A 14,455-nucleotide genomic window follows, 5' to 3' on the forward strand; every position below is an offset into this window, starting at 1 on the left:
CGTGGATCCATCCAAGATCAAAGCGATAGAGAATTGGTCGGCACCGAAGACACCCACAGAAATCCGTCAATTCTTGGGTCTCGCCGGCTATTATCGGAGATTCATCCAAAAATTTTCCAGAATCGTCAAACCTCTAACCACTCTGACATAGAAAGGTGTACCCTTTTGTTGGAGTGAAAAGCAAGAGACTGCGTTCCAGACGTTAAAGCGAGCCTTGTGCAGCGCACCGGTCCTGTCCCTGCCCGAAGGGACAGAGGACTTCGTTGTTTATTGTGATGCGTCTAACCAGGGCTTAGGTTGTGTGCTTATGCAAAGGGGAAAAGTGATTGTATATGCCTCAAGACAACTGAAGGCACAGGAGATCAACTATACCACGCATGACTTGGAGTTAGGTGTCGTAGTCTTTGCACTGAAGATTTGGAGACATTATCTCTACGGAACCAAGTGCACGATCTTCACTGACCATAAGAGCCTGCAGCACATCTTCAATCAGAAGGACTTAAACATGAGGCAACGACGATGGGTAGAACTACTCAGCGACTATGAGTGTGAAATCCGATACCATCCCGGCAAGGCCAATGTGGTAGCATATGCCCTTAGCCGAAAGGATAGTTCAAGCCGAAAAGTGAAGACCCTGACGATGACTATCCATTCCCATCTATCCATGCAAATCCGAGAAGCCCAATTAGAATCCCTCAAACCCGAGAACGTGTTGAGCGAAGCCTTGAGAGGAATGGATAAGAAACTTGAGATCAGAGGTGACAGAGTCTACTGTTTCATGGACCGAATCTGGATTCCAAAGTCCGGAGGATTCAGGGAGATTGTCATGGAGGAAGCACACAAGACTAGATACTCTGTTCACCCTGGTTCGGACAAGATGTACCTGGATCTCAAGAAACAATACTGGTGGCCAAACATGAAAGCCGAGATCGCTACATTCGTGGGCAAGTGTCTGACCTGCGCCAAAGTGAAAGTCAAGTACCAGAAACCCTCGGGTCTGCTCCAGCAACCCGAGATACCAGAGTGGAAATGGGAGATGATTACCATGGACTTCATCACCAAGTTACCCAAGTGTCCGAGTGGGTACGACACCATTTGGGTAATTGTCAATCGTTTGAAAAAATCCGCTCACTTCATTCCGATCAAAGAGTCATTCAAGATGGAAAGACCCACGCGAATCTACATCCAGGAGGTAGTCCGACTACACGGTGTGCCTGCGTCCATTATCTTCGACCAAGATAGCAGGTTTACCTCAAGGTTTTGGCAGTCCCTTCAGAAAGCTCTTGGAACTAGGCTAGACATGAGTTCGGCCTATCATCCTCAGACCGATGGACAGAGTGAGAGGACTATCCAAACCCTGGAAGACATGCTTAGAGCATGTGTCATCGATTTCGGAAAGTCGTGGGACACACATTTGCCTTTGATCGAATTCTCGTACAACAACAGTTACCACACCAGCGTCAAGGCTACCCCGTTTGAAGCCCTCTACGGTCATAAGTGCAGATCCCCTCTGTGCTGGGTCGAGGTAGGGGACACACAACTAGCCAAGAGTCGAGTCCCCGACAGTACTCTCACTGGTCCTGAAATCATTCGCGAAACCACCGAAAAGATTATCCAAATCCGAGAACGATTGAAAGCTTCACGAGATCGCCAAAAGAGTTACGTTGATAACCGACGGAAACCTCTGGAGTTCCAGGTTGGAGACCATGTCCTGTTGAAGGTCTCGCCCTAGAAAGGCATGGTACGCTTCAGAAAGCGTGGGAAACTTAATCTGAGGTACATTGGACCCTTCGAGATCCTCGCCAGGATCCATCCGGTATTCCATGTCTTAAATCTCAAGAAGTGCTTATCCGATGAAACCCTAGTGATTTCCTTAGACGAGATTGAGATCAACGAAAACTTGAACTTCGTGGAGGAACCAATTGAAATCATGGATCGAGAGATCAAACGCACGAAACAAAGTCGCATCCCGATAGCGAAGGTTCGCTGGAATGCCAAGCGGGGACCGGAATTCACTTGGGAGCGTGAAGACTTGATGAAACAAAAGTATTTGCATCTCTTCCCAGATCCATGATTTGTATCTTAATTCTGAATTTCCGGACGAAATTCCCTCTAACGGGGGGATAATGTGACAACCCGAAGTTCGTTTCATCATTTATAACCTTTTCCGTTAATAAATTCGTCGTTTTCAAATTCATTTCTGTTTACGCTATTAAATTAAGTCATTTAATTTGAGGTTGCTATTATGACTTAATGGGTGTCTAAACGCATTTAGAACTCATATTAACACCCCATTCTAGTAATCGGAATATTTTTAGAATCGACCATATCGGGTTACGACAACTTAATCGGGTGCGACCAAAAGCCGCGTCTAACGTCGGTATCGGGTAGAATTCCACCGTGTCCCAAACTTGGAACATATTTAAATTGGATTAAGCTTCCATTTGAAGCTTTTGCTCTCTCTCACTACTCTCTCTCTCTCTCTCTCTCTCTAACCTCTCTCCTCAATCCAAACTTAAGGTCCAAAATCATCAAATTAAGGCTCCAATTCATCTAGGTAACATCCCTAACTCATAGATTAGCATCCTTAGCCTTAAAATTCGTGTTTAATCTATGGAAAAGGACCATGTTCATGTGTTTACAGCCCTGGAACATGCTTGGGCCGTAAACACACATTAAAGGGGTTTTTAAGCCTTAAAACCCTTCCAATCCACCTTTGGAGCTTAGATATGACTAAATGACTTAAGGGAATGGACTTAGAACACCTTGAATCCAACTTTAGAGGAGTAAACATGAGTTTACTGCCCAAGAACATGCTTGGGCCGTAAACTCATCTTCATGGGGAGTAAACTCTAATTTGAGTGTTTAAATGCCACTTAAACACACCAATAGCCTTGGATTAAATTCTAGAACCAACCACAATCGATTTAGGGTCCTTAAACATGATGAAAACCCTCTCTTTAGGAGCTTACGGCCGTAAACCCCCCAAGAATGGGTTACTGGGCCGTAAACTCACATAAACTAGTCAAATGATGCCCTAAATCCATTCTAAGGCTTGTAAAATTTGTTTGAATCACATGTGATTGATCTAAGGCCACCAAATCATTAATATAAAAAGGGTATAGGAGCTTACGGCCGTAAACTCCTAGTTTAGGGCCGTAAACTCCCTTTGATGGTTCCTTTGGTGGTTTAACTCATTCCTATGCCTTAGATTAAATCATAGCAACCTTCCCCAAGTGTTATTTGACCATTTAGCAACATAAAACCCTCATCCATGAGTTCACGGCCATGAACTCATGTGGAGTTGGTCTAGGGGCCGTAAACTCCATGAGGAGTTTACTCTTGAAGAGTAAACACATTATCCAAAGTCCTATACGTCCGTAGATGTCACCCGGGTCACTCCAAACACTTGATTTGAAGTGTTTTCGCATCTTGGAGTGTATAATCATATCTAATTAGTGATTCAAAGTCTAATTACATACATTTGTATACCATTTCATATTACATTGGAACCTCGCGCGTTATCAAGCCCCGAACCGATGCTTAGCATTCAAACTGTCACGTTTTCTCGCCTGGTGAGTTCATATCCCTACCCTTTTTCAATGTTTTTCACTGTTTTCAAGGGGGAATACAAGCAAAGTACAAGGAATACTTGTACTCAAAAACTTGTTTTTACATGTGTTGTGTTTCATATTTCATATGCTTTTAACGCTGACAATCATAACAGATAACCGTTTGAACTTGCAGAACACATTACCGTATTATTTGTGAAAAACGTTATAAAATGTTGTATTTTATATTTTCACAAATGGTTTTCCAGATTATATCAGTTAAAAGCATAACATTTGAACTTTGAACATGAAACTTAGTACACTGTTTTGTCCTCGGTAACACTCCACGGAGATACGCGAGTGGAGGATCATTGTTTGTAAGAGTATATTTCTGTATTATTACTAGTAAATTTTTTATTCCTATAAATTGGAGACACGTCCTCGGAGAACACTCCACAGAGATACGCGAGTGGAGGACCGCACCCGTAACCAAAATCTCTTAGATAGGGAGCGTGACTTGAGTGTATAGATCTATACGGGGCTGACTACCCCACACCTGGTTGCTAGCTACAGCCGAACCGAAAGGTTCAAGGGTGACGAAAGTCATAAGGTGATGTGGACTACTTATTGTCGTATCTAGTCTATCGTATGGTTATGGAACTCGCAATTTGGATAACAGAGATTTACTTAATAGTAATAATGAATAAAGTATCTAGTTTACTTGTACATATTAGTTTTATATACGTGTTAAAACTAATACATTTCACAAGGACAACCAGGTTTTCAGTATACATCTTTCACATTTCGGATTGGTAACCAACTTTCAGGAAAATATGGGATTTTCCTGGGGAACATTGTACATAACCAGATTCGTGTAACAAACCAGATAACTAAACTTTACAATTCACAAGAGTAACCAAGTTTTCAGTGTACATCTTTTACATTACATTTCGGATTAGTAACCAACTTTTAAGAAAATATAGGATTTTCTTGGTGTGTAACTTTTCAGAAACATAAAGGAAACAAATACATTTTCAGAAAACAAAACCGCTTATGAACTCACCAGCTTTATGCTGATTTTCAAACTGCTTGTATTCTCAGGTCCGCATTAGACAGGTACCCGATAATTCCTTTTAGCGAAGACAGATTGCGTAGAAGACACGTCTTACTTTTGTCTATATATACATATGTATCACTCTTGTAATAATTTTTACTTTAAAACAAATGTAAAAATCTTTATATGTAATGTAATGGTTGTTTACTTTGCTTACTATGTACATTGGATTTGATACTTAACGTGGAGTCCGCCCCGAAAACGTTTCCGCCTTGGGTTTCGGGGTGTGACAGCGTGAGTTGGAGATTGAGTTGCAGTTGCGAGAGCTGAGGCAGGCCTCGGTGCCGTCACAGTGAAAGACCCTAACTTTCGTATTTATGAAAGACCCAAACTTTCATATACGACAATATAGTTACTCCAAAACATGCTACTTGCATATTCATAAAAACAATATTTTACATTGATAAAGAGGTTACAAACTACTGGATACAAACCGACTATTTTAAAGTGTTATATATTACATAACTTCCCAGGATTCTATAGTTTTATACATATGGGAGTGCAAAATACAATAGTTTCAAACTATTCATAAACTTCTATCGATACAATAGTTTCAAACTATTCAAAAATCTTCTACCAGTATATAACTATATTGGATGCTTATCTCCTGCAAATTTGTTAAAAATTGAGAGGGTAAGCGGTGACGCTTAGTGAGTTCAATAATAGATACAATATAACGTTATGCCATATATATACTTCAATATGACTGAAGCAAAGAGAAACAGGGAACAACAAGGGCATATGTGAATCATGTGATCAACATTCCATATCAATCATTGACTTGATTTAAAGATATACAATCAATGAGGCATAACAATTTCCATGCTTGATATACATCAATAAAGCTTTGGCCCAAACGACATAGAAGATATACAATTTCGGATTAACATTTTGGTAGATTTCAGGCTTATAGCCCTGTCTAACCTTCTGCCACTACCATAGAATAGAATTCATTCTCTTACGGAGACATGTTCCACATGGCCAGAGGCTACATACCAGTACCAACGTGAATCTAAGTCCTTTCACTGATCACATGGTCAAAGGTATTTCTTTGCTATTAAAAATGGCGAATAAAAATAACCCGGAATAATAACATTGAAAAGCACGTAGCACATATAGCACATAACATACAATTGTTCCTATATATTAAACTCACCGTGAAATAACTGGGGGCTAAAATATTAATTTGGGCAACACTTTGGCTCTAAATATGACTTTCGTCGTTGAAAACCGGGCTCTGCGAAGGTAGAGCTTCGAAACCGAAAAGATAAATTTTTCGGGCTTCTCGGGAGTCTCGGGGCGTGTTTCGGGCTTTGGAATCAGTACCGGGGCTTTGGGGGAAGTGGAAGTAGAAAAAATATAAGTTTAGGGGTGAAAAGGGGCAAATTTCAAACATTTACCCGGGAGGTCTCGCAACCCTTATATAGGGCCGAGGTTCGAATCCGAAGCGAAGGGAAGAGGGCAGGTGGCTGCGAGGCTCAGACCAGATGGCAGCTTCGGCGAGGCTGGGATGCGAGGAGTCATCAGCTTCAGGCGCGTCATCGGCTGGGTCTTCGGCTCGGACGCGGGGTGGAGGCCGATGCGAGGCGCGTCAGATAGCCATTGGACCGCACCCTCGGTCAAATCAGCATGCGACACGCGAGTTGGGCTCGAGGCAGGCATGCGAGAATCACGTGACGACTTCGGACTCCTGTGTGACACGAGTCGCTTCGCGGACGCTCCACGCAGCAGCTTCGTACACGTGGCCAGCTTAGAGCGAGGGTGACGTGGCTGACACTATTCATACGAAAATTAAATGAAAAATGTGCCAAATCTTGTAAAATCCATAACTTTTGCATACGAGCTCCGTTTTTGACGTTCTTTATATGCACGCGAAGCTAAAATTATGCTCTACAACTTTCATTTAGACTTCGTCAGCTAATTTTGACTTTAGTTTTAATATTATTATTTTTAACAGACCGAGACAGGAAAATTCGTTAAAAATTCATAACTTCTTCATCCGACGTCCGTTTTCGTCAGACTTTTTACCGTTGTATTACAAATGACGAGACCTTCAATTCTCGTTTAGGTTGTGTCGGCTAAAAATCACTCAATCTAAAATTCGAGTTTTTAGCTGTCTACTGCTAAGCTGAAACTTCGAAAAATCATAACTTCCTCATACGAAGTCAGATTTTGGCGTTCTTTATATGAAAGTTGATTATTTTCACGAGTTCTACAACTTTCATTTACATCACTAAGGCTAAAATTTAGTTTATCGAAAACTAAATTTTTACGCGACAAAGTATTTTCCGGATTTATCACGGATCTTCGTTTGGTCATAACTTGTTCGTTATAACTCGGATTTCGACGAGGTTTTCGCCTAAATGTTTCTAATGAGATTTTCTACAACTTTCAATAATAAAATTTTACTTATTCCAAATTTTATATTTTCGCTATATTTCACTATTTGACTTTTAATTGGAATCTCATAAGACTTCCAACATTTTATGAGTGATTCTAAACATAGTTTTATTTTATTTCTAGTAAAAACTATCTGTTAGAACTCAACATTCAAATTCACTTAATATTTCATAATATTATTTACTTAAAACACGATTTCAAAACGTGTATGATACACACGGTCCAAGACCGTTGATTCTAAATTGGGAGATCAGAGCAGCCACACTTGTGGGAAGTGTGGGAAGGGTCACACTGGAGTTTGTAGGTCCGGTGGTGCATGCCGCAAGTGCGGAAAGGAGGGGCACTATGCGAGGGATTGTCGGCAGACAGCCCCGGTTCGGGATTTGAAGATTTGTTATCATTGCCATCAGGTTGGACACTTGAAGGTCAACTATCCACAATTTGCTGCAGGACCGGTGCAGGCTCCAGCACTGGCCACTTTGAGGATTACGGGTGGAGGTCGGGGTGGAGCAGAGCCCCCAAGGGCTCAGGGTCGTGCTTTTCAGCTTACAGCAGAGGAGGTCAGGGCAGTGCCAGATGCAGCTGCAGGTATGTTTCTTTCTTGATGTCTTATTATCTTGTGATTATTATGGAGTATTGTGTATCTGCTAGGCTCGTTGTGTGATTTTGTTGGTTTTGTATTCGTTGTTCCTTGAGGGTTATGGGTTTGGTGTTGGGGAATTTCGTTGGTTATCATTAATGAGGTTTATTAGTGAGAATCTAGCTTTTGGTCTGAATGTCGGGGAACATATGCAATCTGAGAAGTGGTTAGCTGGAGGTCGGGTTTCTTTCGAGTCCGAGAGGATCAGTGCTGATATGTGATTTTATGAAGGTTGCTCATTCTAGTGGGAATCAGTTCGCGTGTAAGGGTTGTGTTGTGTAAAGTTGATAAGGAAGGTCGGTGATGCGAACGGTGGTTGATAGTCATTGCTTTAAGTGGGGGAGAATTGGAAAATTCTTCGGAAGATCGATAAGCATGAGAGGTTGTTTAGCTGTTGGGATTCAACAGTGGTTCTGTCAGCCGAGCGTAGGCTGGTATGAGCAAGTGTCAGACAGATGGGGCGGGATGCAGACCAAGGGTGATTGATTGTGGAAGGCCTGGGATCGGGCCGGGATTGAGTATGTAGAATGGAGATAGAGTTCGAAACCCCTAGATGGCTTGAATAGTATGCATGGGAGAGTTTTCCTGGAGGGATAACGCGGGATGATGAATGCAAGTTGGGCGGTCCGGATAGACTGAAGGCCGGTGGGCATACCAGTCTGGCCGAAGGCTCGGAGAACAGTCCAGACAGGCTGAAGGCCCTGGAGGGCAGTCCAGACCTGCTGAAGGTTCTGAGAGTGGTCCAGATGGGCTGAAGGCCTAGAAAGGCGGTCCAGTCATGCTGAAGACTCTGCATGTGTTGGTAGATCGGTATGAGGAAATGAAACGAGTATGTCGCGATGTGATAGCATCAGAAGGTCTGGCCCCGAGTATTGATCATGAGAAGTGGAGGGAGTGCGTAGACTCGGGAGTCCCGGCGAGCGGATTCAGAGTATGTGTGGTGCATGGGATATTAGTTATGCTATAAGAAAATGGTGTAGTATTGGGTGAGCACCGTGGCACGTGTGGTTGTGTCAAGGAAGCCAAGTGGATTTCCTTGGTAAGGAAAGGGAAAGGAATGTAGCTCCGAGAGGGAGTGTAAGTTCACGGAAGTGATAGCAGTAGTGCGGAGTTATGATTGGGGTGTTCCAATTATGGTTGTTGAGCAGTGTGTTGCGGTGGTGGTATGGAATCACATCCGGGCCGGATGTCTGCTGAGGTCGCAGAAGGAATTCCGCGGGTGTAGAGCCAAGAGGCTCGGAAGGGATGCAGGAATGGAATCTTGAATTTCCAGTTTGATTTTGATGAAGGAATTATGTATGTGGTGGAAAATTCATCCTGGGGGATGTTTGGAGGTGTCGTCAGTGTATCGGGTTTTCCCAACCCAGGGATGTTAGAGCCAGTTCAGCATGGGTGTGAGATCGCGGAGGAGAACTCATGGGAGTTGCTATGAGGCTGAAGGATGTGTCATCCTGTCAGCATGGAGTGGATAAAGTTGGTCTCAGATCGGGATTCCGGTGGTTCAGGGTTATTTCTAGCTCGTATGGGTCGAGTGATTGCTGTGATTTGGAACGAGTGAAGTATCATGGAGTGGAACTCGGTTGATAAGTGATGGCGTGCCTAGGGCAACACAGCAGAGTTGCATCCAAGCCCTAGAACCGGGCACGCCAACCAGATCCAGCCCAGCAGGCTCAGCGCCCGATGGCGCCCCCGGGAGCGGAACGCCCAGGCAAAAGGCTCGCGCCCGCCAAGTGACGCTCTTCGCTCCAAGACAAAAGTACGGCCAGGAGACAAACAGTGGGATCAGAGCATTACCGTCAAAGCCAATGAGAGCGCTCTGACAGTGGAAGGCGCATGACCCTCCAATCAGCTCCTCTGATCCTGTCTCCCCAAAAAAGCGATCATGTCTGGTACGGACCAGGCAGGGGCGCTAGGTATAAAAGGAAGCATTCTCATACTAGCGAGGTAAGCTCCCCAACCGATCTAGAAAGAACAAACACAAACCCTAAAGCCATCCTAACTTGACCGTCGGAGCGTTCTCCCGGGAACTCCTCCCGGGAAGCGGCTGACGGCCCTTGTTCTTTATGATCTTGCAGATACATCCAGGCAACCAAGAAGGTCCCGCCCCAGAGTCAGAAGCGAGGTCTCATCAAGAGCAACGTTCCATCATTTGGCGCCATACGTTTGTGAGACGAAGAACACAAACAAAAGCACGAAATCAAGCATCAATGGCGTCTAACGGTAGCGAGGGACGACCAGTTAGTCCCATACGTCCCATGGCAACGTTGGACGAAACGCCACCGTCTACAGCGACCAATAGGCCAGTTTTAGGCGAAGGAAGTTCTACAGCAGCCGCTAGAAATATTTCGCAACCGTTGTCTTCTTAGCAAAGAGCAACTCCGGTGGAGCTACTTTCGCCCACACAGCTTCAGACGCCACCGTTCTTTGCGCCGCCGCTGCAACAGACGCGGACAGTCCACTCAACTGCACCTCCATCGAGCCACATTTTCAACCTTTCACCGTCGTTTGTAACACCTACATCGTTCCAGACGACTGGTGGACAAAATTCCGCAACACTATTACCACCATTGGCGCAAATCATGATGAACAACTCACCACCCGTATACCCAACGGTCGGAGCATGGACTGGACCGACTATTCCCCCGAACAACAGCTTACAACAGCCGATAATAATCAACCCTGTTACGTCCATACACCCTTTCTCCACTAGCCATCCCCTCCAGTTACCATTCCAACCATACCCCTTTTATGGACCAAGCCCAAGCTACCTTACGCCCCTACAGCATGGAATGAGTTTGCAGTACCAGCAAGGGACGTCAACTGCTCCAAACCAGGATGGTTTTTCCCGGAGTGTAACATCTCCGTTCGTTAAAGAGTTGCTGGATTATGAAATACCAAACACCACGAAGCTCCCGACGCTTAAAACGTACAATGGAACCACCGACCCAGATAGCCACATTGATACGTATGAATGGACGATGACGTCGTTAAAACTTAACGAGAAGTTTTGGTGTACATACTTCCCGACGACGCTCGATGGCAACGCTGGCACATGGTTCAAAACGCTACAACCGGGCAGCATTTCAAACTTCGCTCAGCTCAAATACCTCTTCCTCACCAACTTCATGCAGCTACGTAAATACAAAGGCGATTCTCATTCAATTATAGGCTGCAAACAAAGGGAGGCGGAGACTGTTCGAGAATACTTTACAAGGTTCATAAACACTACGCTGGATGTACCGGGGCATGACGAAGGGCTCATCGCTGGTGCTTTCGCATGGGGACTCCTGCTTGGGCCGCTCTCGCAAAAACTCATGGGAAAGAAGCCTCTAACACGAGCTGAGTTGAAAGAAAGAGTGGAGCGGTACCTACGACAGGAAGAGGGTGAGGCAGCCAAGCAGGCCTACTTGAAGGCTATGGCGACTAGACATCACCACCCGACCCACACGGACTTCCGAGGGGGAGGAAGACACTATGGCCAAGCAAGAAGACCATCACCGCGTTTCCGACCATTTATTAAAGACGACAGACGGGGTCGCCGCCCAGAAGTATATGCAGTGTCTGAGAAACAGCAGCCAGCCAATTCGTCTAAGAGTCGGTACTGTGAGTACCACAAAAGCAAAACGCATGATACAGCTAGCTATTCGTTGCTAAAGAAGGAGATGGAGGAAAAACAACTTAAGGGAGACCTGGTGGAGGTGGCGCGAAGCCTACACACCAAATTCGATGCTGAGAACGCCAAGGGTCCATCCCGCGAAGGAGTTCAGCCCAAGGAGATATTCATGATACGCAGCAAAAGAAGTAGGGAGGAACAGCGAGGAGAGCAAATCATTGTTAAACCGCCAGCACGCACGCTCACGTTCTCCATACAAGGTCCTCGGCCAGACGGTTGGAAGGGTGACAACCCTCTGATAATACATGCATCCATCAAAGACGTGACTATCCATAGGGTCTATGTCGACACCGGGAGCTCATCAGACATCATATATGAGCATTGCTTCCGGCTTCTCCCGGATCACTGGAAAGACAATTTGCGACCTACGACGGGTAGGCTGGTGGGATTCACCGGCCACAGCCTGTGGCCGTTGGGCACGATCCACCTCCCCTTAACAATCACTAGCCACGACAAGCAGCGGAAAAAGACCGCCCTGATAGACTTTGTGGTCATTCGGCACTCGGCGGAACACAACATTATCTTGGGAAGGACCGCCCTCTTGAAGCTAGGGGCCGTACCTTCAACCATGCATGGGATCATGAAATTCGACACACCAAAGGGCGAAGCCACGATTTTGGCCACTCCGCCCAAAGAATTGCGGTGCTATACGATTATGAAGCCAGCAGAAATAACCAAAGGGCCCAAGAGGCCCAGGGGCAGTCCGGCAAAAGGGAAGGAGGTAATTAATGAGGGATATCCCGATCATCCGATCGATGTTGGAATCGACCTCCCAAGCCACACAAGAAGAGCACTGGTTGACCTGCTCAAACGCTACAAACATGTATTTGTTTGGACCCCCACGGATATGGTGGGGGTAGAAAGGAAGGTCATCGAACATAAGCTGATGATCAAACCGGGGGTAAAAGAGGTTAAGCAGAAGAAAAGGGTACAAGGAGGAGACCGTAACAGGGCAATCAATGCAGAAGTGTCTAAGCTGATGGAGGCCGAAATAGTAAGGGAGGCGACGTTCCCAACATGGATCGCAAACTCAGCTATGGTCCGTAAGCAGGATAGGTCGTGGCGCATGTGCATCGACTTTTCTGATCTAAACAAGGCATGCCCTAAAGACTGCTACCCACTCCCGGAAATCGATCAGAAGGTAGAGTCGCTACAAGGATACAAGCTAAAATGCTTCTTGGACGCATACAAAGGGTATCACCAGATATTGATGAGCAAAGAAGACGAAGAGAAAATAGCCTTCTATACAGACCATGGCACGTTCTGCTACACCAAGATGCCTTTCGGGTTAAAGAACGCAGGGGCGACATACCAACGGCTAGTTGACTCGATATTCGCCAAGCAAATTGGAAGGAATATTAAGGTATATGTAGATGATATGGTGATCAAGAGCCCAAATGAAGAAAAAATGCTGCAAGACATCGAAGAGACTTTCAAAACATTAGAGGTAACCAAGATGAAACTAAACCCAGCCAAATGCACGTTTGGAGTATAAGAGGGGCAATTCTTGGGTTACTATGTTACTAGGCAAGGCGTCCAGCCCAGCCCGATCAAGGTTGACGAGTTCATCGAGACGCCAACCCCAAACTCTCTTAGAGATGCACAAGGTCTGAACGGGAAGCTCACGGCTCTAAGTAAGTTCATCTCAAAATCTGCCGACAAGGCTATGCCACTGTTCCACACCTTAAAGGGATGCATCGAGAAAAACAATTTCCAATGGACGAATGAAGCTGAAAAGGCACTCCAGAGAATCAAGGAGGCACTGCACAAGCTGCCGACCCTGGCAACCCCCATCCCAGGAGAAACATTACAAGTGTATCTATCGACGTCGGGTGAAGCGATATCATCGGTATTGGCTGTGGAAAGGGAAGGAGAGCAGAGACCGATATACTTTGTTAGCAGAGCGCTGCAAGGACCAGAACTCAATTATCCCACGCTGGAAAAATTGGTGCTGGCACTTATTTACGCTGCGAGACGATTAAGGCGATACTTCCAGGCACATCAAATCAAGGTACTCACAAGCTACCCCATTAAACAGATCTTGCTTAAGCCGGAGACGTCGGGTCGGCTGGCCAAGTGGGCAATTGAACTGGGAGAGCACGACATAAACTACCGCCCAAGAACAAGTATCAAAGGGCAGGCGTTGACCGATTTCTTACTAGAAATTCCTGACGGAGGGAATCCGGCGAAAGAAAAGGTGTGGGTAGTTGAAGAGGCCCCTACCGACGATGGTTCATGGACCCTATACACGGACGGAGCATCCAGCAGGGAAGGCTCAGGGGCGGGGCTGATCCTGACTAGTCCAGAAGGAGAAGAGGTAACCTACACCCTCCGCTTCGACTTCCGTACATCGAACAACGAGGCGGAGTATGAGGCACTGCTCGTAGGATTGCGACTCGCCAAACAGATGGGTGCGAAAGCTGTAACAGCGCTAACCGACTCGAGGTTAGCAGCGAACCAAGTCAATGGGAGTTTTGAGGTAAGAGACCAAAGAATGGGAAGGTATGTAAAGATGGTAAAGCAGCTGGTAGGATCATTCGGCCAATTTACAATCAAGCAGATACCCAGAAATGAGAATAAGAGGGCAGACGCTTTGAGCAAGCTAGCGTCCACTTGTTTCGACCACCTGTCAAAGAAAGTTTTAGTGGAGGTGCTCCGGGAGAGAAGCATTGACGAACAGCAGGTGAACATCCTGACCCCCGCAGGACCCACATAGATGACGCCGTTCCGGGAATACCTCCAGATAGGGGTGTTGTCGGACGACCATGACGAAGCCAGAAAAATACGTATAAAGGCGCCCTCATACGCAATGGTGAACGGGGAGTTGTACAAGAAGGGGTTCACGTCTCCATGGCTAAAATGTTTAGATCAAGCCAAGGGGAGAGAGATATTGCAGGAAGCACACTCAGGGTAGGTAGGCGCACACGAAGGAGCGAGGGCTTTGACAGGAAAGGTGCTACGAATGGGGGTATATTGGCCAACGATACATCAAGATGCAGTAGAAGTAACCAAGAAATGTGGGGAGTGTCAATCTTACGCCCCAGTCCAGGCGGAACCCCCGGCACCGCTAAGCAACA

The 14,455-nt window shown here is 45.7% G+C and overlaps 2 protein-coding genes across 2 annotated transcripts; both read left to right on the forward strand.

Moving 5' to 3' along the window:
* Positions 1–10,494: 10,494 nt before the first annotated feature.
* LOC145097170 (uncharacterized) lies at positions 10,495–12,873 on the forward strand. Its single transcript, XM_079034688.1, has one exon. The coding sequence runs from the start codon at positions 10,495–10,497 to the stop codon at positions 12,871–12,873; it is 2,379 nt and encodes a 792-aa protein (XP_078890814.1).
* Positions 12,874–13,044: 171 nt separating this feature from the next.
* LOC145097174 (uncharacterized) lies at positions 13,045–14,094 on the forward strand. The gene has a single exon (XM_079034694.1). The coding sequence runs from the start codon at positions 13,045–13,047 to the stop codon at positions 14,092–14,094; it is 1,050 nt and encodes a 349-aa protein (XP_078890820.1).
* The last annotated feature ends 361 nt before the right edge of the window (positions 14,095–14,455 follow it).

The sequence above is a fragment of the Lactuca serriola genome, chromosome 4 (genome assembly GCF_051521515.1).
Source record: "Lactuca serriola cultivar US96UC23 chromosome 4, Lser_US96UC23_V15, whole genome shotgun sequence".
Lineage (NCBI taxonomy): Eukaryota > Viridiplantae > Streptophyta > Magnoliopsida > Asterales > Asteraceae > Lactuca > Lactuca serriola.

Bases quoted from the DNA above. Each gene is read 5' to 3' on its own strand.
- LOC145097170 (XM_079034688.1), top strand. From the start codon at position 10,495: ATGAGTTTGCAGTACCAGCAAGGGACGTCAACTGCTCCAAACCAGGAT.
- LOC145097174 (XM_079034694.1), top strand. From the start codon at position 13,045: ATGCCACTGTTCCACACCTTAAAGGGATGCATCGAGAAAAACAATTTC.